The 24,703-nt window shown below is 40.3% G+C and overlaps 1 protein-coding gene across 1 annotated transcript; it reads right to left on the bottom strand.

Annotated features, from left to right (window-relative positions):
- Positions 1-12,102: 12,102 nt before the first annotated feature.
- Positions 12,103-13,861, bottom strand: LOC137737850 (uncharacterized). The gene is made up of 2 exons (XM_068477419.2): positions 13,723-13,861; positions 12,103-12,500 (listed from the first exon to the last, which is right to left on the bottom strand). The coding sequence occupies exon 2, from the start codon at positions 12,454-12,456 to the stop codon at positions 12,250-12,252; it is 207 nt and encodes a 68-aa protein (XP_068333520.2). The 5' UTR covers positions 12,457-12,500; positions 13,723-13,861; the 3' UTR covers positions 12,103-12,249.
- Positions 13,862-24,703: the final 10,842 nt, after the last annotated feature.

Genomic DNA, 24,703 nt, shown 5'->3' with positions numbered 1-24,703 from the left:
GAGTAATTAATAAGTTAACTACATCATTCAGTTATATGCAGGGCATGCCAACTCGTCGGTTAGGCTTGGCCGAGGAGTAAAATATGTTGATTTGGCATTGGGCGCGCTGCTGACTTATTAATCTTACAACTGCAGCCAAGGAAGGAACACGTCTCAGCCTTTGGGTTCTAGAGCCTGAAGACAAGGCTGCTAGCTCTGCGAAGTTCAAATATCAAATTCGGCTTTCAATATGCCGAACGTAGTAACCTGTAACACCTTACTTCGCCAAGAAGGCTAATGAGATGACCTCTACCAACAAGGACTCAAAAATCCTTGTCGACCAAGACTTGGATAAACAACCAGTCATCTTCAATGCAGTGCTATTTATCCAAACTGAAGGTGCTTCGTAGTCGGTTAATTCTACGGTAACAATGCTGTATATCCAAACTGAAGATGTCACCGGTTGCCTTCATAGTGTTGTTTATCCAAACTGAAGATGTGTTGGCAAGAAAAAGAAAATAAAAATCTCAAGGTTGTTGAGAGGTTTCGCGTAGAGCAAGAGTTTGCTCAAGGCAGTTTGTGTGTTGAATTGGAGGGGGCTTCTTCCATTGCCACTGCCTCTGTATTTATAAGGATGTGCTGAGTTGATCCTTAAGTATTGCGTTTGATGTTTGGCGTGCATCAGACTCAACTAAATGCATGGAGTTATCATGCAATTATCCAACCAATTTCAAATCTCCATCATTATCTCTTTATTTCGTGCAAAGCAATCTTAATCCAAGTATTTGATGACCTCCTATGCTGGGACCAAGGCTTGCAAGAATTAGCATGCAAGTTTATTTCCCAACCATGCATTTCAACTGAGGCATCACGTCAATCAACTCTTAATCTTTCCACCAAGTCTATCCAGGTGCAATCATCCATTATCAAAAAATTCAACTTGATCACATCTCCCAGCCCTCCACGTGTATGCATGTGCCGACTAGAGAATTGCAAATGAATTGCAATTCTTTTTCTAACCATTGGTTATTATATAACCATTCTTCTGCAATATTATCCTATGTAGAAAAACCCATTTCCAAACAAACGCCAGGATATTGATCATTTCAGTCTAGATAAATTGATATATTATTAAAAGATAATATCATGATTAAAACCACAATATATCCTTCGATAATAATTATCTTAACTATTCTGCCATTTAACAGTTGAGAGCTATGATGAGCAATCCTATCAGCAATCATACTAGCTATATTAGGCATGGCATGCGTCACCAACCCAGATCTAGTAGCGTCACCTTTCTTCCCCTTGGAAGAAGTCAAGTTAATCACAAGCCTATCGGCAGCAGGTGGACCCTCAAGAGCAATGGAGAAAGCCTTAGATTTTTTCTCAATCGACTTCACGACAGCGATCGGACGAGCCAATGCATCCGCCTTAATCCTTTTTATCTCCTCTTTTGGGGGCAGCCCACTTTCTCCCGGTGAAGAGAACTAAGTAGCCAACATCATTCACGGTACTCAGCAGGGATACCTAAAGCAACATGCACCTTCTTCATATCTGGATAAGTCTTAGGAGTTGAGCCAAATTTCGAATCTTCATAAGCAGATGATGACAATCAACGAATCAGAGAACAGCTTTGCAAAAGCACAAAGCAACCTAGAGACTGAGCAGTCTACTTACCGGTGATGAAAATCATCGAAATGCGCAGCTCATGGGAAGAATCAGACTCCCACTATCCACTTATCTCCAAGGTCTCCTTAGCCCAGTCATGATCTCTCTATCTCGAATGATCAAAAAGCCTATGGTTGGATTGCAATTGCCCAACTCCATCAATATGGTCTATGTCAAAGAAGTACCGAAATTCATTAACGGTCAAATCCTAGTCAAAGAATTGGCTTAGATTGAGGAATCCCACCATCACATAGACTGCATTTGGAGAACATTGAGTAGAGGCACACTTCATGGAGCAAAGCACTTCTTGGAAGAAACGCAGCATGGGAAAAGTAAATTCTAACACGAAGTAGTAGGGGTGAAACTTGATAGCTCTCCAAGCCCCACTACATGGCTCATGGCTACTACCCTCATTGACACGCTCCATAAGTGTCCCAGACGGAATGGCATGCCTATGTGTTTCAAGGAAATCTCTAAATGAATCATCGAAGCTAATTTTGAAGTCAGCAGCCTTGAAGTAGCCTACTTTAGTCAAAGACCTGCATTGGCGATACAATGACGGCACACCATCATCACTCTTGTGGCTTGAAGAAGACATGCTCAAAGAAATTCTACACAGATACAAGGAAGAATCATTAGACGGCTACACAATAAAAAAATAAATAAATAAAAAACAAGCACACCAATCCCCATGGCCCAAGGACTAACCAGCCACAGGCCTAAGACCACAAGAACCCGGCAGTCACCCAAAGCCCCACGACCTGGTCCTTTCTCCCTTAGCCCAATTCAACTGGAAAGGGGGTAGGCACCCCTGCACCTCCTACTCTCTCTCACTGCATGTGGGCTCGAGCCCAGCAAACTAGAAGGCCCACACCTTTTTGACACCACCTCAGCAGGCTATGTCGAAAGCTCATCCCATTGCTCACATGCTTGGCCCGTGACAAGCCCAGCCCAATATCCATTGCACTCCAATCACCTTAGCCTAAGCCGAGCCAGACTTAGCCCAGCCAGCCACTGTCGCACCATGCCACCCACGACAGCAGTGCCGTGGCTTTCCAAGCCACCTTTTCACACATCCTCGACCCCCATCGAGCCAAATTTCAAGCCCCAATGCTCCAAAAAATTACGAAGACAAGGAAAAATTAATTTTTTCTTACCTTGGTGCGACGTGAAGACAAAGAAAGTAACGAAAGATGGTCATTTGCATAGGCAAGTGTAAAAGATTGCTAGGGGAGGGGGAACAAGTATCCTCTAGCTTTCTCTATCTTGTAAGGTAGAATAAATTGCTCTCTGAAGTTGATTTAATCATCTACTTAAGGTAGACTTCAATAGACTTTGGAAGTGATTTATTTCCCTTTCCTAGAATGATCTAATTTCCAATTAATGTGGGAATCTACATCAAAATAGGAAACAATCTTATGTTTCCTAAAGCAAGGGAAGATCTCTACACCTGCTACCTTTTCCTACAAGTAGCCCAACAGGTGTGGGAGCATTTGTGGAGCCAAGCATAATCAAGAAAATTATGGAGGTGACACGTTGACTTTTGGGTTAAAAGGGCAAAATTACCCTTACTGGGATTCCCACGCGCATGCAACGAACAATAACGGCTTAATCAATGAAGAGTCAAAGGTGATCAAAATGGTATTTATTCAAATCCCTCTCATCACTCCTCATCAAATCCTTATTCAAAAGGTAACTCCCAATTTTCCTATTTAATTTAGGATTAATTGCCATGTTAATTGAAAGATATTATTTCACATAATATCTTGCAATTATTCACACAATTTCACCATATATGGTCGGCCACTATTCTCCAAATAGGGCGAACCACTCCCCTATAAATAGCCTTTACTATCCCGCTAAAAAGCTAAGCCATTTGCTACCCACAAACTCCAAAACACATTCTTTTCAGAATTCTAACTTTGGCATCAAAGATTCTTCAGCCAAAGCGCCCCCCATTCATCGTGGGCGCATGAGGCTTTTGGCCTTAATCTTAGGTGTTATTATTTTGCAGGTGTATTTTTGTCAAAGGAGAATACGGCGGAAATTTGCATCCACACCTATTTTATTGAGCAATAATAGTGAGAGGGATAGGGACGGCAAGCATAGAGATGGAGAAAGGGCTTTAGGAATTTTATGTGTTATTCCGCATGCCTTGCGTCTTTACTTATACTAATAAGATAGAGAATCTTACCTCCCCCCACCCCTCCCAAGGACTACAATTACAATTACGAAACTATCTAAAATATACTATAGAAGCCCATAGATAATCTACTAGGATTTACATAATAACACTCTTGATGAAACTAGGACAGCAAGACTCCCCTTTGAGTGTGTAAATACTCAAGTAAATGGCCATCAGGTCTTCATGCGATGATGTAGAAATTGTTGATGAAGTCGTCTCATCTAGTAGGCATAATGAGCATGTCATATAAATAGTTTTGTCCTTATGATTAATTTTTAGGGAAATACCCCAAAATAGGACAATTTCTTAATCATAGGACAAAAATGGGACAAACAAGCCATGCACATAATGCACAAAACCGAAATTACTAAAAGGCCCACATATAAATACTAAAAACCCTCAGAACATTTCATCATTTTTGTCATTTGGAAGAGAGGATGTCGAGAGAGCTTTGTGAACTATGTTTCTAGGTTGAGCTCAGATCTTTGAGCTCTAATTTCGAATAGAGGAAGTCGAGAGTGAAGCTTCGAAGTGAGGGTTTCTCGTTTGCATCAATGTTCCATCCTTAAAATATGATTTTTGTACCAAATTTTGCGTTTTGGTAGGAAAGTTACATTGTTTCCGACAGTGAAGCTTCGACAGCCATATTTCCACTGCCATCAGGTTCGTCTCTCTCTTTCTCATCTCTTTCTTTCTCTAACTCAGTCATTGTCTCCATTTCTGCAACTAAATTGCTTGTTTGTTCAATTAGTTTTTTGGATTTGCGGAGATGGGAAGTCAAACAAAGGAAGGATGGGGAAAAGAAGGCTCGAAATGTGTTATGGAAAACTTTATTTGTTTATGAGTTTTGTTATTTTAGATTTTTGAGTTTCAATCTTAGAGTTTTGTGTTATAATTTTTTTTTAGGGTATTGAAGATTCATGGAGTTGTGTTGGTGGATTTGGCTTTGTGGTTTTGTTACAGAATGCTCAATATTTGTTAATTTTGTTATGAACTTGCAAATTTTTGTGAATTCGACCTGGAATCTGTGTTTGTTTGAAAATGTTTGTGAAATACAAGTCTTAGTTGAATATGAAAGAAATTGTACACGATATGCACACGATATGCGCATGACATGCATATTTATCATCTCTATATGATTTGCCTAGTGCTTGTATATTGTTATCAGTATATACAAGGTGTTGGATTTTGGGTTTCAAAAGGTCCTTCAAACGATGAGTTTAAACCATTACAATGAGTTTCGAAAGAAAAAAAAAAGAAAAAATGTATAAACCTCCAAGTTTCAAACCCATGTCTTGTCTTGTCGAAGCTATCAATGTATAGTCCCCACGATTACAAAATAGTTAGATATGCCTGGACCAACCCATGCACAACATGACATAGGGGTGTGAGATTTGATAATACACTAACATTTATGTTTAAAATGAAGTAACAACATTTGGAAGCATCATTCAAGTTAGGGGACCATAAAGTAGTGATGGCGATTCTTACAACTTTTGAAGGTCACATGCAAATCATCCTCACCACATAAACACCTTCAATACATTCCCTCCTTTACCCAACTGATTTCATCCTCATCATGGTAGACTTGTGTATAAATAACATGCTTCTCACACATAGTTGCAATAACCATTAACCACCCCCCCTAAAAAATTAGACATTTCAGATAGCCAAAACAATTGAGAACAAAAACATGTCCTAGTTTCCACATGAAACTAAGGGCTTTTACGTGGAGTTCCACGGGTGGTACAACATGGAACCTCCTCCACTTCCAGGGCCGCCGAAGGCAAATCTTACGTCATCATTTAGTTATGTGGACTCGAAGACGCTGCTGAAAAGCATAGATCAGGTCCATAGGAGACTCGATTATGAAACGGGCGTCAGCAAGTAGTGAAACCACAAGATAATGAAGGCAGAAAAAGAGCTTGTGGACCTCAACAGTAAAGCCAACGAAGTGCTCTACCGTGCAAGCAAGCAAAAAACAAAGGTTGACACGTCTGGAGAAAGGATCACATTCCTAAGTTTTGAATTGTTCCAGAAGTTTCTAGGCCATATTGAGTCGTACAAGCATCCCTGGGAGGGAAAGGCCGAAATGAAGGAGGAATACAACAAGGGCTTTGAAGATTCTCGCCAATTAGCAAAAGGAAAATAACTGCATCAACCATAATGGGATTATATGACATTTTATTGTTGTGCAATGTATTAGCTAAGTACCGTATGATAATAAACATGACTACTATGTATCCTTGTTATATGCACATACCATACACTTCGCATACACATAATATGCACATCATATGCACATACCATACGCAAGAAATGCACACCTTATGCATGCAACCTGCACAACATATGCACTTCGTATGCACATATCGGGAAAATTTTGTGAAATTCTGCAGTTGAACTGAAACACAAATTGGAACATACCTAATATTGTACCACGTCAAAAATCAATTTTTTTTCCACACATTACTGTAAACCCAATGGGCATTAGCTTGTTGGCCTTGGGATTCTCTTCAAGACTAGGCGCCAAAAGGGATGAGACTTACCCCATTATTTTTGGGTTTCAATGTTTAATAATAATATAATACAAAAGTAGTGGGTTTTAATTAATGTTTCGTTTGGGTACTTAATTTGACCCAAAAGGGTTTTGGAAAATGTTAATTTTCCCATTTCCAGATTTATGTTTTCAGTACTCCAAACGCAACATGCAGTGTGCATATCATGACCATACGAGATCATTTTATGTGCTTAGTATGTGCATGGTATGTGGATATAATGCACATGCGTTGTATACAAGAGGCAGTTATCATTAATCTACTTCTGTAATGCTATTTGGATGGTTTTATTTTTGAATTATTATGTATATAAGAAATTAACTTTTTGTCATGGGAAGTTACATTGTTTGAATGACCTTTTTTGTGATGGGAAGTTGCACCATTTGAATGACCCTTATCCTCCATCTATTTAAGTTGTCTTGTGGGTTTGTGTTCTATTACAAAACCACAAGTTCAATTACATCCTCCAAAAAAAACCATAAGTTGAAAATGATGAAGAAAGGCCACACCACCACTTTTTTTTTTTTTTTTTTTATGCAATCTATTTTTGACGACGTTCTCAAAATTCTCATCATCGTTGCTTCCTGTTCGTTAAGGGACCTCTTTTCGGCAAAGATGGTCTCGAAGAAGTTAAAGGAAATAGCTAATAACCCTCACATCTACCAACATATCAATATTACAGACTTTGAGACAGTCAACCTGCTTAGATCATGGGGCGCATCTAGCAAAGTCTCAAACTTCATCAATCGCTGCATCTAGTGCTGCAACCTCGAGGCCCTCTACATGGTGGGGATGCAATACTTCTTCTGAGACAACAAGGATAAAGCTGAAATTTAGCATATTAAGAGTGTAATCTTGGAGGGCCATCAATTAGCAACTTACGTGTACGATGCGATCTCAATGTGCCACGGGTGGGATTCCAAGCACAAAGGGCTCAAACTTCTCTATTCTCTCAACTATCACAACTTGAGACAGTTGAGTGTAATGGAATGCTGAGAGAAGTTTTGGCTGTGTTTGTCTGGTTTTTGGGTGCATAGGGAAGTAAGGGCCCAAATCCTAAAACTTCACCATGACAACGTTGCCATCAAACCTTGCAGCAACAGTGGAAGTCCACCAAGTCCAGTCACACTATGAACGCATTGGGATGCATGTGACAATGAAAAATTCACAACCTGTAATGCATGTAGATGGCATTAGGAAGTGAATATATTTTGTGATATATTATGTGGTAGAGATAGGTACTAAGTTTTTTTTTTTTTTTTTTGTTCGTTAATTTTGTTGTTATCGCAGCGTTTAAACTCCAACACAACCTTTTGTTTTCCTTTAGTCTTTCATGTACTACTAAATTCATAATTCTATGGACTTTGTACTTTTAATTTTTCTCTATAGATACAAAAACAATATAAAAAAAATGGCCCAAGTTGTCATTATTACCATGTCATCGATCTACCTTGCCGCCACTTTTTCCCACTTATCAATACTTGTCTATCTTTTTATTATTTTCTTTGAAAATTGTGCAGGAATAAATGACATGCAAAAAAAATGAACATTCCTTGCACAGAACATGCGTAGTACATGCACATGCACATGTAGTGCATGTGAAATGCACATTATATGCACACAACATCTTCATGTCCCCTGAACGAATCCAAAAAGTACAAATAATAGTCAATGGCAAGTCCTATAGGTTTGTGTGCGGTTGGGTTCTCGAGGGTTGTCTGAATTAAGAGTGATGACAGTTGGTTACTGTGCATGCATGGTTGGGTTGTAAAGTCTCAACCACCTCATCCAATTGGTTATTGTGCATACACAAATAAGAAACTTAAAAAAGTAGGCATAATTAGGAAATTGTGATAATTAATTATGAAATTGTGCATGAATAACTTTTGGGTGGCATGAAAGGTGGTGTATTTATTCATGCTTGTCTAAGCACAAACCACCTCATCCAGTTGCAGAACGACGAAGAAAGGCAGAGCGATGAAGAAAGGCACAATGACCCTAATTTCATACAATCTCTTCCAGACGAGCTTCTTATGGAAATACTCACCAAGGTTGCTTCCCGCTCCTTTCATTCCCTATATTCAACAAAAATGGTGTGCAAGAAGTTCAACCAACTTGCCCAACATGACCGCATCTTCGAACACATAAGCATTCAGAGACTTGAAAGGGTTGACCCGCTAACTTCATGGAGGAGACATGAAGAAGTGTACAAGTTCTTGGAACGGTGCATTTAAGAGTTCCTTACTCACAACTAGTATGGAAATAAGATTTTTTTTAATATAAATATCGCTTAGCCGTTAACTAATACAGAAGGAGCTTAACTGATTGCTCAAAAGTCCTCATTTCCCTTATAAATTTAACCAACTACAACTGATTCACATGAGTCTCAGTAGGCCCTTACCAACCAAAACTTTATGCACAAAGATACCTGGAAGACAAACGAAAGACTGAATGAAGATGGTAACCTATCGTTCTACAAAACTCCTATCGGTTGCATTGGTTAGTAAATCCCTGCACCATGGCTCAGGATCAGAGACCTTCATATTAAAGTACGGCAAGGCCTTGTACACCCAAGGGATGCGATATGGTACTTCCAATACAACAACTTTGAACTCAGAATTGAGTCTCTGAAGACGGCAATCTCCCAGGGTCATCAAGCATCAACATACATCTATGGTGAAATCTTAGTGTGCCAATGGGGGATGAAAAAGAGAGAGGCCTTAGCCTTCTACATTCTCTCAACCGTTAGAAATTGGTAAGCGTAATGGAGTGTACAGAAAGAGCTCGGTGGTTTTTTTTGGTCAATTCGGGTGGACAGGGAAGTTAGTAGAATAATAAAATTTTACGAAGACAATGCTACCGTCAAATCATGCAGCGACTGTGGAAGTGCACAAGGTCCTTTCATAGTCCAACCCCATTGGGATTTATGGTATCAAGAAATGAGCATTTTTTGTGAAATGTTATATGGTTTTAATTGGGAGTAGATTTGTTTATTTTCCTTTACTTTTCTTCAAATTTAGTTCTCATGTATTTTTTATTTGTAAATGGAAAAGGGAGAAGTTTTTGGTAACATTAACAATGTTTGCTTTCTTAAATGAAAAGATGCATAGCACAAAGCATGCCTAAGTCTTCAAAACCCAATGTTGTAGGTTCGAATTGTATATGGCATGACACTAGTGGAGCCAAAAATAATCCCAAAAATCATGGAGCTAACACGTAGATTATTTCCCAAGAAGGACAAGACTGTCCCAATAAATGAGCAGGGAGCATTCTCATTCACCACGCTCAGATGAGGTCGAGCAGGCAAATATTAACGACTACTCAAGGCACCCTGCCCGTAGGAAAAGTCAAAGGTATTTATGATAGAATAATTTCTTATTCTTATCATAAATACATTCCTAATCAGAAAAAACTTTTTTCAAATAAGTAATCCTAATTCCATTTATTTAAGATATTTACCTAATAACTCCAAGATATTTATTTACACAAATATCTTGGAATATTCCCACCTAAAATACCACCCTAGGGCCGGCCCACTTCCTCATTCTCTCCTATAAATACCCATTTTATCTCCAAAATTCAGGAGGCTGTTGTTACCCAAAACTCCTAAACACATTCTTTTCAGAATTCTAACTTTGGCATCAGAGATTCTTCAACCAAAGCGTCCCCCCCCCCCAATTCATCATGGGCGCGTGAGGCTTTTGACTTTCATCCTAGGTGTTATTATTTTGCAAGTGCATTTTCGTCAAAGAAAGAGACGACAGAAATTTGCATCCACATTTCTGTGTCGTTGTTAATTGCGTGATGTCAAAATTAGACTACAATAATTGAGCAGAAACCCAAATTTGACTTCCTTTATGCATCTCGTGTGCATACAGTGTATAGTTTTATGAAAAAATTGAAGCCAAAGCCAATAAATATTTGACCCCATCACTTGTAAAGAAACCTGCATCACTTGTACTAGGCTTTGGCTCATGTTGATTCATCCAGTCCCACTTGTGACCTTCATGAGAGCTTTGGTGGATGAATTGTTATCCATTACACACCAAGCTTTTAGGATTGTGAGTTGGGAATAGTGTTGCCACCTAAAAGTTAGTTGCGATCTAAATCTTGGGTCACTGATTCGAAAACAGAAGAGAGAGGGGACTAGTGAAAGGATGGCCATCGGTGAGAGAGAAAGGGTTGATGCCGGTGACATGGGTTGTTAAAGGGTAAATGTATCGTTAGGGTTCTTCGACAAAAAGATAATAGAGAGAGAAATCAGAAAAAATAAGGAAATAATCCATATATATACGAGGGCAATTAGGACATTTCAAGGTGTAGAAAATCATATTTCTGTCCAACGACTGTGCATGGTGCGTATGTCACATCCCGGCCCAGGCCCCCCCCCCCACATCCCTGGCTCGACTCTATCGTAGCACGATATTGTCAACTTTGGGCCCCGCCCACGCCCTCACGATTTTGTTTCTGGGAACTCAGAAGCAACTTCCTAGGGAGCCACCCATTCTGGGATTGCTCTCACACGAACTCGCTTAACTTCGGAGTTCCGATAGAACCCGAATCTAGTGAGCTCCCAAAAGGCCTCGTGCTAGGTAGAGATGGGAATATACATATAAGACTTACAGGATCCACTCCCCTGGGTGATGTGGGATATTACAGTGTGCATGCTCTGTGCATATTCAAAAAATCATATTTCTGTCCTCAGATTAAGAAAATGTCTCAGGGACAATGAACATGTGGATTCGAACATTCATTTCTGCCTTAAACCATTAGAGTAGGTTGCCAATAGCAGTGGCAGTTATTCCTGCAAAGGTAGTGTGCAAGGTATGGTTCTGATAGCAATTGTAGCGTAGATAGACATGAGTTAGTAATGTTTCTTAATTGAGGACATAATTGTGTTTTGTTATAACATCCACTCATAAGCAGAGTTTTCTTCATTCGGGCGTGTGTCAGATTTGTTGTACACATACGTGTGAGAAAGAACCCTTTTATGTTTAGATTTGTGCTTCTTTTTTTATGCGTAGCGAATATGTTTTCAGGCTGTCGTCTAGCAAACTACTAGTTACTCATGAAAATTCTTATACGAAATGCAGGAGAGGTTAAGTAGGGCACTGATGGTCTGTCAAGACAAGTTCTATGCAGCTAAGCTACAACAGGCCACTACCAATTCACTCAACAATTTGGAATCATGTGTTGAACAGGCAACCCAAGATAGCATAAAGACGTTGCCGCATCTTGCTGAAAGATTGAAGGCTTCCTTCGGCATGAACCATTTAGTCAAAAGTCGTGATAATTGTCCTTTTAAGGACGCCTCGATTTGCCCATTAACGCCCATTAGAATCGGTAAATGACGTCGGAATTTTTTTTTTTTTTTTTTTTTTTTTAATGCTGGAAAGCGTAAAAACTCTTACTTGTTTTCATAATCGAATATTATCCATGAGCAATTGATGCTTTTGTAATGGTGAGGAAATGTTTTGGTAGAGCTCAAGAGGCATATGAGCCTGCACAAAATAATTGATTGAAATCTCATCCAAGGTGAACTACACAAAATAAGAATTTTCTACAACTACAATGCTCAGATTGCAAAATTATTTTGAAGGAAACAAAGAGCCAAACATTCGTTTGTGACGACATTAAAAGTCTTCTTGTCCCAGATTGCAAAATTAACCTTTCACTTGCTCGAGCATAAGAAATAAGGACTACAAGTCATATCTTGGAGAAAAACATTGCATATTCAATAGAGGGCTGCGACGGTGTCTTCGAAAGCTTAACAGCAGGGGTTACATTGTCCTTGACTACATTATTATGTTTCAACCAAAAAAAGTTATTACATTATTACACAACTGATTTCTAAGATCAAACCTTCGATTGCATGCTTGCTTCAGCTTCTTTCTGACCTTTTTTGTCCTCAAACTTGTTAATAGCCGCTTGCAGTTCATCTGTGCCTCCAACAGCTCTCATGGTGTAGAAATATACTCCGAAGACAAAAGCTGACAGGCCCCCAGCAACTATCGCATTCTTTGTTTTAGGTGCAAGGCTCCTATATCCCGAAATCCCAGCCATCTATCAGAAATATTGGGCAGCAAGATCTGTTTTATGCTTCTGGTCTGCAAACACCAAAATACAAAATACATAAATCTTGTTTGCTCTCTGGAAGAAGCATTCTGGTGAGGACCGGACATTGAAAAAGAATTCACAGATTTAGCACTTGATTTTGTTGGATGTGTGTATGAAAAGAGCCAAACAATAAATGGGCCGAGAACATTTATGTGCAAAATATGGAAAAGCAGTGGCATTACATACTGCAGCCGAAACTACTCCATACACAGACAGATAATTGCAATACAGACAGTTGGTGACTAAATTTACAAATCACAATAACACTTAGTTACAGAAAATCCACTACTATGACTAAAAACCCTTTGCATGATATCAAAAGAATAAAAGGCTGTGAGGAGAAGATTTAAAAAGGCCGGCTACCCCAATTTAAATTATATTGCTCCTCTACAGCATGGATCAATAATGTCCATATAAAAGATGATAAAAAAGATAAAGATAAACCACCTTGCCTCATCCACATCTAAGTTAAAGTACTTCTTTCTGCTTATAAAAGAGAAAAACCAAAGTAAAAGCGTTAAATGACGAACAGTTTTGAAGCCTAGGTATGCGGAAGCCAAAATATAATTACTTGGTATAAAACCAATGAAAGGAAAGGAGCTAAGTCAATCGAACAATATCATTATTCCATACCATGACTATGACGGTCATTCTATCTATTTTGATTTCTTTTCGTGTTTAAGCTGTTGTGAGGCTACTACAAATGAAGATCCTAGTTTTTGGTAATACAAGTAACTTGAGGGGAAAACTCATACTTGATGGGCAACTCTTGCACCTTTGTCCACTTGAAAGTGAAAATGACAAGTGGGGCAATGGCAAGACAATCAAAACTCCTACCAGCTACCAGACAGATTTTGAATCAAACTGTTTACTGTAAACCAACGTTTTCCAGCAGCAATAACAGATTATGTTAACCACGAATTATAACTAATAATTAATCATCATTAACTAATAATCTTCATCTCATGAGATTTTCTCAGTTGCCAAACAAATTTCAATAAACGATACAACAACAACCAGTTAAGTTAAAACATGCATAAAGAATTGAAAAGGGATGATAGATGTAAGAATTATGGGTTATTTCTGCTAACGAAGAAGGATCACTCCATCAAATCGGTAGAAAATGTTGAATATTTCTGTTTCCAAATCAAAAATTTCAATAAACGGAAGGAAACAAAGAAAACAGAATTAAATAACTATATAATTACATACCTGAACTGAAATGTTGAACTTATGAATTAGGGGAGCGTCAATCCAGAATTCCGGATTCCGAACGAAAACCCTTGAGAAACACCCGACTTGCCTTTTCATTGTATTCAATTTGGGGCTTTTTGTGTGAAGCAGCAATAGTGTGCTGACGTGTGCGGTTAGGGAATGAACGCGCGTCCAACTCTGCCTCGGCACACTTTGGTTCGTATCATCAGTAGGAGAAATTTTTCAATCTTCGCAGAATACGAACACATACATTATATGTCATTATACAATTTTTTTTAATCATATATCATTATACAATTGAAAGAACGCTCTGAAAAAATATTTATTTTTAATTGTACAATGACTTTACTACACTGTGCTCTAAGACCAACTCCAATGATAGGCTAAAAGCTAAATTACCTCCCAAAATTTCTCTCCAAACCCACTCCAACCCAAGGGGAAATTTTGGGCTGAATGCTAAATGCTAAACCAAGGCCAAATTCCTTCCAAAATTTTTTAGATTAAAATGTTCATAAAATTAATTTACGATAGTCTCCATATTTATTTTTTTTTAAATTTAATTTAACAAAAAAAATAGTCTAAGTTTATTCTTTAATAATCTCGGGCTAAAATTTTAGGCTAGAACGGTTGGAGCAGAAAAACTATTTCTGGGCTAAAAGCCAAATTTTCTGGGAGAAAATATTTAGTTTTTATCCCAACCATTGGAGATGGTCTAAGTACACTAAAACATCTCTCCACTACAATTTAATTCTAATTAATTTCCTATTTGTCAAACACTCCCCTCAAGTTGAAGAGTAGATGTCAAGAACTCCCAACTTGTGTAACATGCTCAAAACTTCTTCTTTCCAAGGGGCTTCATAAACAAATCTACTAGATGTTGTATTGTGCCAACATGTGTAGTAACTATTATACCACAAACAATCTTATCACGCATAAAATGACAATCCATCTCAATATGTCGAGTGCACTCATGGAAAACGGGATTGGTAGCTTATATGCAATGTCGCTTGATTATTACAAAATAAAAGATATCGACCAGTTAAAGGAATGCCCAAATCCTCCAATAGAAAACGCAGCCAAATCACTTCATCACAACCAGCAGCCATAGCTCTATATTTCAATTTAGCAGAAAAGAGCGAGACAATTTTATGTCGTTTTGTTCACCATGAAATCAAAGAATATCCCAAAAACGCACAACAACTGGTGGTTGAGCGTCGAGTGATAGAGAAACTTGTTGTTTGGGCCCAAAATAACATTATTGGGCCAAGCTTAGGTTTTTGTTCGACCCACTGCTCTTTCAAAAATACTATGAGCCGTCCAACTAGCAGCCCAATTAGGTCGGCCAAGTCCTATGGCAAGAAGGATTGATTTGGATAAGAGCGAAGAAGTCGAGTCATTGAATAACAAAGAGGTTTCAGAATTGAAGACACTAAGAATTCGGGAGTGAATCTAATTCTTTACAGAAGCTTGGTTCAAAAACCTATTGGAACTAGGATTGGACGAATCCTAATCAGAATAGATTTGGGAGTTTTAATCTTGAAACATCTCTGGTTCGGCCAGGAGTAGATTCGCTGCTAGATATATAGAGGGGAGTACATCATTTAAAAAGTCAATTCAACACACAAGCTGCCCTGCGCAAACTCTCACTCTACGCGAAACCTCTCAACAACCTTAAGATTTTTATTTTCTTTTTCCACCAACACACCTTTAGTTTGGATAAACAACACTGTGAAGGCAACCGGCGAACATCTTCAGTTAGTTTGGATAAACAGCACTGTTGCCGTAGAATCAGCCGACTGCGGAGCACCTCATTTTGGAAAACAGCACTGTATCGAGGTCGATTGATCACCTATCCAAGTCTCGCCCGACAAGAATTTTTGAGTCTTTGTTGGTAGAGGTCATCTCATTAGCCTTCTCGGCAAAGTGAGGTGTTACAAGTTATTGGGCTCGGCATATTGAACGCCGAGTTATTCATAATTGGATAATCACAAGTAAGTTTTAGAGTTCGGCATTCTGACGGCCGAACCACATTTACCATCAAGGCATACATCTCTTTTGAGTACTTGTGTCCATATAGTTTGTTGTCAGTTCAGCATGCTTATGCTCTTACGAATATAATCACCGTGACCAAACCCGGTGCCGACGATCCGTGAACTTCGCAAGACTAGCAGCCTTGTCATCAGGCTCTAGAACTCGGAGGCCGAGACGTATTCCTTCCTCGGCTGCAGTTGCAAGATCAAGAAGTCAGCAACATGCTCAACGTGACATCAACACATTTTACTCCCCGGCCGAGCTCAGCAGACGAGTTGCCACACCCCGCACACAACCGAAGGACGTAGTTAGCTTATTGATTACACGGCATGCGTGCCACGTAAGCTTGGTAGTTTTTAGGGTCAACATTTTGGCACACCTAGTGGGACCTAGCGCTAAAGCTATGAAGTTCATAACCATTGAGACATGATCAGTAAAAGAAAATAGGGATAGGTAAATCAGTGACTAACGTTCCACCTATGGTTCAAAACCCAGATCATGATAGCCTGTCACAAGCACAGAATCCTCCTGCTACCATCACACTCGAAGCCACAAGTACGACAAGCTAAGAAAAGGAAGTTAGTCTCGGCATACAGGCTCGTGATGCAGAGATCACCACCAGAGCGACAAAAGCAATTTTTATCGAAAGAATAATCGAAGACTGCAATGAGGATGGTAGCAAGGGTTCTGATCCATCGACTAAATCGTTTCTCCGGAGAAAACTTGAAGAGCAATCTCAGAATTTCAATCGAGAAGTAAAAAGCATACTTGAGGTAATACGCAGTAATGGCGAGTCACACAACAAGTAGCTCGAACTATTGGTTAGTAAAGTTTATGAAGGTGGACCCATTGATCGTTCTCAACAACTTCCACTTAAGAGTAATCCATTATTAACGATATAGGCCGAGACAAGATGTGCTCTGCTCAAAACGATCGATTTGGAAAAAAGAGGAGGATCAAGCAGTAAATCAGACGAATCCGACCAGAGAAAAGAAATAGCATCTGTCGATATGATTGAGGTCCAAAGAATGATCAATTCGACCTTGAAAAAGAGGCTGAAGTTTCCAAAATTCATACATCCATACCCAGCTTGTGTAGAGAAGTTTGAATATCCTAAAGGCTTTAAGATCCTAGATTTCATCCTTTTTGCTGGAGAATCGTTCTTCTACTCGTTAGAACATGTAGCTTGGTTCACTGCACAATGCGAAGATGTTAACAGTGACTTCCATAAACTGTGACTATTCAACTTCTCATTGACAGGCTCGGCATTCGCGTGGTACATCAACCTCCCACCTAACTTCATCCAAAGTTGGGAGGAACTGGTCGAAAAATTCCATGAGCAATTTTATCAGCCGAGGATGGAAATATCAGTTTCTTCATTGGCTAGGATGGCTCAAGCATATGATGAGTCACCAATGGATTATCTTACAAGGTTTAAATCGGCTAGAAATGGGTGCCGAGTAGCTCTCCCTGAAGTCGAATTTATTACACTCGATTTGAATGGGTTGGACGTGGAGTACAAGAAGAAACTCCTAGGGGTAAACTTCCGTGACATGTACGAACTAGCTCAACATGTCGAGCAATACGATTATTTACTCCGATAAGAGAAGGCATCGAAGTCCCAGTCCAGAGGAATAATTTACAAAAGCCCCATAATCAGTTATGCATCGGACGAAGCTGAAGAATATGCCAATATAGACATAGCCGAAATAATAATCAACAAACCCTATATATGCAAGGTGTTGGCTCGTGCCAATCCCAAAGATGACAAGACTTGCTCAGGCCCTGAGGAGTCTCTCGTCAAAATAGTGAAAGTTTATACTTTCGACATTACTAGGCTGACGCCATCTTCGATCAACTACTACTTGCCAAAATTATCAAACTTCGGCCTGGGCATAATATCCCTAAAGCCGAAGAATTGAAAAGAAAGACGTATTGCAAGTACCATAACTTGAGCAAGCACACGACAAACAACTGCATTATGTTTCGAGATGCTATCCAAAGCTGGATTGACAATGGTAAACTCAAGTTTCTAGAAAAGAAAATAGGCATCGACATTGACCGATTTCCTATGGCGACAATAAACGTGGTAAATGCTCATCTGCCTAAAGACAAAGGCAAAGGAAAGGTCGAGTTCGTTCTAATGCAACACGTCCCAAAGCAGAACTCTCGACAGCAGATCAAGATTGATTTATTTTCAAACAAGCTGCCTAGAGATTTGTCAGGACCAGCTGTCGTCGAGCCCATGTCAAACTCCAGTGTAGAAAAAGCAGATGGGCCAGTGATTTTATGTAGTCGGTGTAAGGCAAATGTCATCTTCATTGAGCCAAAAGAAAAACCACCTCAGGTAATAATATAACGACCGCCTCCTACAGCTGTAACGACACCTCAAAATGTGCTCGGCGTAGGACAATGCCAAAGAGTTTTCGATAGGCTCGGCCCTCAAACACAGATTTATGAGCAACCTTCAGCCAAATGACGACTTGATTTCGACACACCGTTTTATAACAAGGACAATTATGCGTGCAACTCTAGCAACTCAAGTTCTTCCATGAGCCAAAAAACCTTCAAGCTGCCCGAGCCACGCGACCAATGGTGGTATAGTTACAATTCTCCTACTGGCGTGTATATCGCACTCTTTAAATCACAGAAACATCGATGCCAACGAATAGACTGCATGGCCCATCGACAAACAGCTCAAGCTACCTCGGCTACCAATGGCAGCCGAAGGAAATAACAGATAATGAGGATGATCAACAGCCCCCAGCAACCATGGCCGAATTACTTCACGGAAAGAAAGTGATCAATCCCAATTTTGAGACCACGATAGAAGAGTCTAAGAAGCGCATCAAACTCCTTCTCTAGCCTAAGGAAATGAAGGCTCATTTCGAACATTTCTGAAATGAAGCAGAAAACAAACTTCCTCTATTGCCTGCACAAGTGCCATTAATAAAGGTCTGACGAAATCTACACCCCTAATTTCTCGGTGAAGCCTTGGAGTACATGCAGGAATTTCACAAGAAATATTCCACTAATGACTTGTATGGCTTACCAAAGGCATGTCAAGAGGTTCTCAGCCTGGCACTAACTTGCCCTGATGCGGAGCAGATTATTCAAAAGACTATTGATCTGGTAATAGAGGCTAGGTTCCAGCATATATGAGAAGCTTGAGTTCTCGGCTTCGAGGTCGACCCATATACTGATATAGATACTACTGAGCTTCCTTTTGAAGGAAGATTTGTGAAAAACATGTTCATTTAAGCAACATCAATAGCATGCAATTAACAATTAAAGACGGAATCATGCTTGTATGCACTTAAAACAAAACATTTACCCATGAAATTCAAAGCCTAGTAGATAGGTGAACCAAGACTCAACTCAAAACAAAGTGAGTTGAGAAATCAATACCTTTGTAGATTCCTCTTTGCATAAGCAAAGGCTAATCACCCAAAGAGAGGGCCTTCATTCCTTGCATCTTAGATCCATGGATTTGGATGGATGAAAAGGTTTCTCCAAGTTCCCAAAATTGAGAACCTCTAATGATTCATCACCAAGGCATAATGAAGAAGAAATGAGTGACCTTGGAGGAGTTTGATTGCTAGATGATCCCTCCAAGGTGGCCTAAATTTTAGAGAGAAAGGAGAGCTTGTGTTCTCATCCTTTCCCCAAAAATTACCATATGTAAATTTTAGGCTATAAAGTCCTTTATATAGTCCCTTCAAATAAGTGACCTAATGGACCAAAAGCCCTATTCTTCTAACATGGCAAGCCTATAGGGTTTATTGGGCTTTCAAGCCCTTTGTTTATTCAAGTTGTCATACAACTTGAGTTAATGGGCTTGACATTCAAATCCTATTGGGCCTTGCGGCCCAAAACTAACCCGAGGTCTTTAACGAACTTATTCGTTTGATTAATTAACATATTAATTAATCCTAACCTTAGATAAATAATTAAACCATTTAATTATTCTTACTCATCTCCGTTGTTTCTTCAAACTCTACCTTACTCGGTGAACGATCCATTAGGTTCTTTTTAGCGAGGCAGTGGGCGATTAAAACTCTTTCTAATCGATTGTGAATTGAAACTTACTTTCAATTCTCCCGTTATTGATAATACACTTTTAGGGCTTCCACAAACCATGGTTGACGCCTAGCAGCATGTCATGGTTACCCAAGCTAATCAGAAGAGGTGGAGAACCTATTCAGTTTTAGGATTACAAATGCAATACGGTCTTTCTCTAATACAATACTCTTGACCACATTGTTTGGTTTGATAGTTTATTCATGTCTACTATCCAATGTGAGTCTTGTGCTTATATGATTACCTTGAATGTGATTTGGAACACATTCCTAAATCTCATTCATACTTTGGCCAAAGATTCTTAATCATATCATAGAGTATTCTCCCTCAAACAGTTTGAAGGTTAGAGATCCCTTGTTGCGCATTCACTTGCCTCCATGGCTAAGTGGCTTAACCCCAACGATGCCATGGACACCCTCCTGATGGAGTGACTTTGACATAATCAAAGATTAAGGACCTAACCACAAGACAACTGTGATGCCTCAGGTCAAAAGACTAATTTGCATTATCCCAACCATGAGTTCTCATGTGACATAAATATGAGAACTCTTCGTTGATTGTGTTCAGTGAACTCATTCTCTATTGAGCACCTACGTACTTGTCTTGATGTCACACACACCAATGACTCGAGACTAGTCACTTTCCCTGAGAGAAGACATAGCACGTACTGATCTTAACGGACTGTCAATGCCCAATTGACAATCCTATGATCAGGAACGTTTAGGATGTGTCAACGAAAGAATGGTCTCATGAATCTAACTTCTTTAGATCGCATTCTTCCAATCACATATTCCTTGGACTTATCGTTTAAGCATATAACATTTATATGAGACGGCTCAAACAATAATCTTTGCCCTTTACATTTAAACTACATTAGTTTGAAATGTCCGTAAAGTATCATCATATGATTGGTTTTAGGGCACATTTCCAACACCTTTCTCCCTCGAAGACCTCCAATATTTACAATACCATTTTGAAGTTTTCTCAGCCGTGTCTCTTTTTGGCCTGACGGTCGATGAGAAAGAGCGCATGGCACGGCTAGATGCTTACTTAGACACGAGGGATGCCCGAATTGCCTATCAGGAGCATGCCCATAAGGCATCACAAGGATGAGACCGGTCTCCAACGTCGAGAGAACTTAGGGATAGTAATCAGAATGAAACGGGGAATGTTGGATGCACCACAGGAATAATTACTTGAAAAGAAAAATGATCAGGTCGAGGACACTCCAAAATAGGATACTTTGCTCGATAGTCTGGAAGACAACGGCGACCCTTCGGTTCTCGACAACATAGAAATTAGCATGGCCCACGTTCTACCGACGGAATTTCAACTAACCATGTCCCAAGCAAATTTCTTGGATAGTGATGTGGTTGTCGAAGAAGCAACGCAAGTTGACTTCATCATCATAGAGGAAGACGAGTGAGTAAGCAAAGAAGACAACTCAAAACAGCTCTTGCTGACTTGTTTCTCCGCTCTTCCTCAGCCAATCTCCATCATTTAAAACCGTTATATGTCACAACTCACATCGAAGGATATCTAGTCTCCAAAATCTTCGTCGACTACAGAGCAACGGTCAACATCATGCCCATCTCCATCATGAAAGCACTACATCGCTCTAACGATGAACTTAGCCCATCAGGAGTCACCATGAGTAGCTTTGTTAGAGATAAATCCCAGACCAAGAGGGTACTTCCGTTAGAAGTCAATATCACAGGTCGCAATCACATGACTACATTATTTATCATCGACTCGAAGACTGAATATAATGCATTGCTCGGTAGGGATTGGATCCATCAAACAGGCTGTATCCCTTCATCGTTGTATCAAGTCCTCATATTTTGGGACAGCAAATCGGTCATGGTTCATCCGGCCGATAGTTAGCCATTCGAAGCTAACATGATCCAAGCACGTTACTACGACAACCATGTAGGCTACATCACCTTGCACGGTCTCAACGATGAAGGACGGCCAACTCGAATTTCGATTCAAAAAGCCATCGAGGTTGGTGCCGAGACTATTCAATAGGATTCAGTGAAACTCGGGTTAACTGACCTCATTACCAATCCTGATGTCTGATACCAAACACACCGAACGCCGGGCCGTGGTTTCATCTACTATGGAACGACTGCTAGCCCACTACTATACTATTTCCAAATAGCCGAATTTGGGCATAAACCTCGTGGAGTTTTTCTTCGAAGGAGATAATGGTCTCGTCCTATCCCTTGATAAATTTCAAGCTGCCCTAGCCCAACTCAAAGACAGTCGACCCCAGGTCAAAGACCCATTAGAGGAAATAAATTTTGGAACGGCCGATGACCCTTAGCCATTATTTGTTAGTGCATTGTTACCCCAATCTATGAACTGAACTTTGTAAATTACTCAACGAGTTTAAAGATTGTTTTGCTTGGAGTTATCATGAGATGTCTGGCCTAGATTAAAACTTTTTTGAGCATGAATTACGCATCAAAGTTGGTTGTAAACCTTTTTGCCAACCTCCTCGGTGATTCTCGGCCGAAGTACAACTCGGCATAAAAGTAGTTTAGCTTTTAAAAGCCGAGTTTATTCAGACAGCTCGATACGTCGAATGGTTGGTGAATATCCTACCAATGTTAAAGAAAAGTGGCGCTCTACACATTTGCATCGATGTTCATAATTTGAACACTGAGGTGGCCAAGAAATATAGATAACACCATTAAGTGCATAGAATTTTCGGTTAGGTACCTGGCATTTAATATTTTTTCTTGGTTTAGATTTGTTATAGAAAAACTAATGAGAGAAAGTGATTGAGCCTTACAAAAGCTGAAGTAACTTCTTAAGGAAGAATGCTAAGATTTTGATCCTGAGGGTGAATCAGAGTTTCTGTTGTTGCTTCCGGTTCACCTCACGGTGCCCCTGCAAGATCGGGACTGGCGTCGACCGAGGAAGGCTTGACTCGACTGGCCGCTTCAACCACCAGTTGAGGATTAATAATGGTTTTCTCAGCCGGTTGAGACCTCCTCACCAAATGGGGACCTTCACTCTCATCATCCTAAACAACAAGGGTTAATCATTAGACAGGGAGTTTCAGATAAAAGAACATTATAAATTTTATACTTCTTCTTCTAGGATAATCTTTGCAGTTTTCTTTGGAATAGGGAAAGAGTTCTTCTCGGCTGAGGGAGCCGCTTCCTTTAGGATGGCAGCCAGCAAGTCATCTTTGGCATGAGCAGCTGCCAGGGCTAAAGTTGTAAGTCGCTTGACAACTAGATTGATGGCCGGCTCAATCGATAGGTTTAGCTATACCGCGGCGGAAGCCTTGATGACAGGAGAAGGAAGAGAAACGCTATGAGCAGTTGCCCCCGTGGTTTGACTGGAGAAAACGTGAATCTCCCGCTCACCTTTCTTAGCCAATTTCTTGACACGTTTTTTGGTCCAAGGAGCGTCTCATGCCGTTTCAGCTTCTGGGTGAGGGTGTTTAAAGCTGGCGTGACAGCCGCCGCCTTTTCTACAGGAGGGGCGAGTTTCCTTTTAGCCGTAGCCATTACAGTCAACTCGACCCTCTTTATGGTTCGGCCACCTAAAAACACAGCTTGAATCAAAAAGAAGTTCGAAGTAAACAAGCAAGGAAAGTAACAAAGGAAGCTGTATACCTTGGGTCGTTTCTTTGAATTTCGGGGCGATAGTCTTTTTGGGGCGGTCACCAAAAAACTTCTCGAAGACTTCCTTGACCAAAACGCTGAAGAAGTCCTTAGTATAAGTAGCCCACCAATCGACGAAAATGCTAGCACATCGGGAGTTTGGAGCTTTTGGCCGAAGACGGAATTTAGCACATCGCTCATTGAAATCCTTCTTGGCTAAATCACATTCCCTCTTTGAGGAGCCGGAAAGGCGTTCTCAATTCAAGAAGGGGAGAGAGGTAAGGAATGGCATAAGGTATCCCTGAAGATAGCCCAGTTGACGAACCAAAAAGTTGGGGTAATAGACTTCTTAGCTTCCTCAACGAGCCTCGCAACCATGGGGTAGGTCACAAGTGATAATAAATGACCCCTAGAAATTTCTGAGATCAGCTTCTTCGGCGTCTTCCCATGCCAATGTCGAAAGACTGATGGAGAAGAGGTACGTTCGGCGACGATAAATCTAGAATTCATCGTCCGACAAGTCTTTTAGGCCGAAGAAATATTTAAAGATCTCTCCAGCCGAATGGGGGGGAATAGGTCGAGAGGCCAGCTCAAGGCCCGTAGCTTCAGAAGAAGAGATACTTGCAAGATCTGGTCGCAGCGTCGAGAAATAGACCTGCAACCAGAGGTGGAAAACCCAGAGCAGGCCGTTTTGGTAGGGGGTCGATTTTCCCCAATGTAGTCTTGGTTAAGCACCTGATGAGATTGGTAAGGATGGCCAGACTAAGGGCCAGAACATCATCGCTGGCCAAGGCTTCGGCGACAAGCATATTCTCAGCCAGGCATTTATTCGACTTGGCATAAAATATATATTTATTGTACCAGTAGAATAAGAAGGCCCTATGTTCACCCTTTTTAAGATCTTCCCCTTTCAGGCTAGTGAAGTGAATGATCAGGGTGTTGTAGTTGAAGAAGTTCTTGTGTAGTTTCTGCGATTCTTCCCTCGGTGGTTTTTGGTTTTCCTTTGTTAGGGCTTTGACGGCACGGTCCTCGAAAATGGTCTTCAGGTCCAGGTCAAACTAATACCCGAAGAGAGAATTGTTGACTGGGAGGCCGGTTGGAGAAGTGCTAAGTATGGCTGTGATGTCCATCACTGTTGGGCCAAGGGGGCCGAGGTGAAGGACCATCGTATTGGTGGTTGAGCACCAAAAGCTTAGAACAGCCATCACGAGCTCTCGATCCAAGCTTATCTCGATGATCAAGAGTTT

This window comes from Pyrus communis, chromosome 13 (genome assembly GCF_041283825.1).
Source record: "Pyrus communis isolate YQ-2024b chromosome 13, ASM4128382v1, whole genome shotgun sequence".
NCBI classification, from domain to species: domain Eukaryota; kingdom Viridiplantae; phylum Streptophyta; class Magnoliopsida; order Rosales; family Rosaceae; genus Pyrus; species Pyrus communis.
The sequence above is the reverse complement of the archived record's forward strand: the minus strand, read 5'-3'. Positions and strand labels throughout refer to the sequence as shown.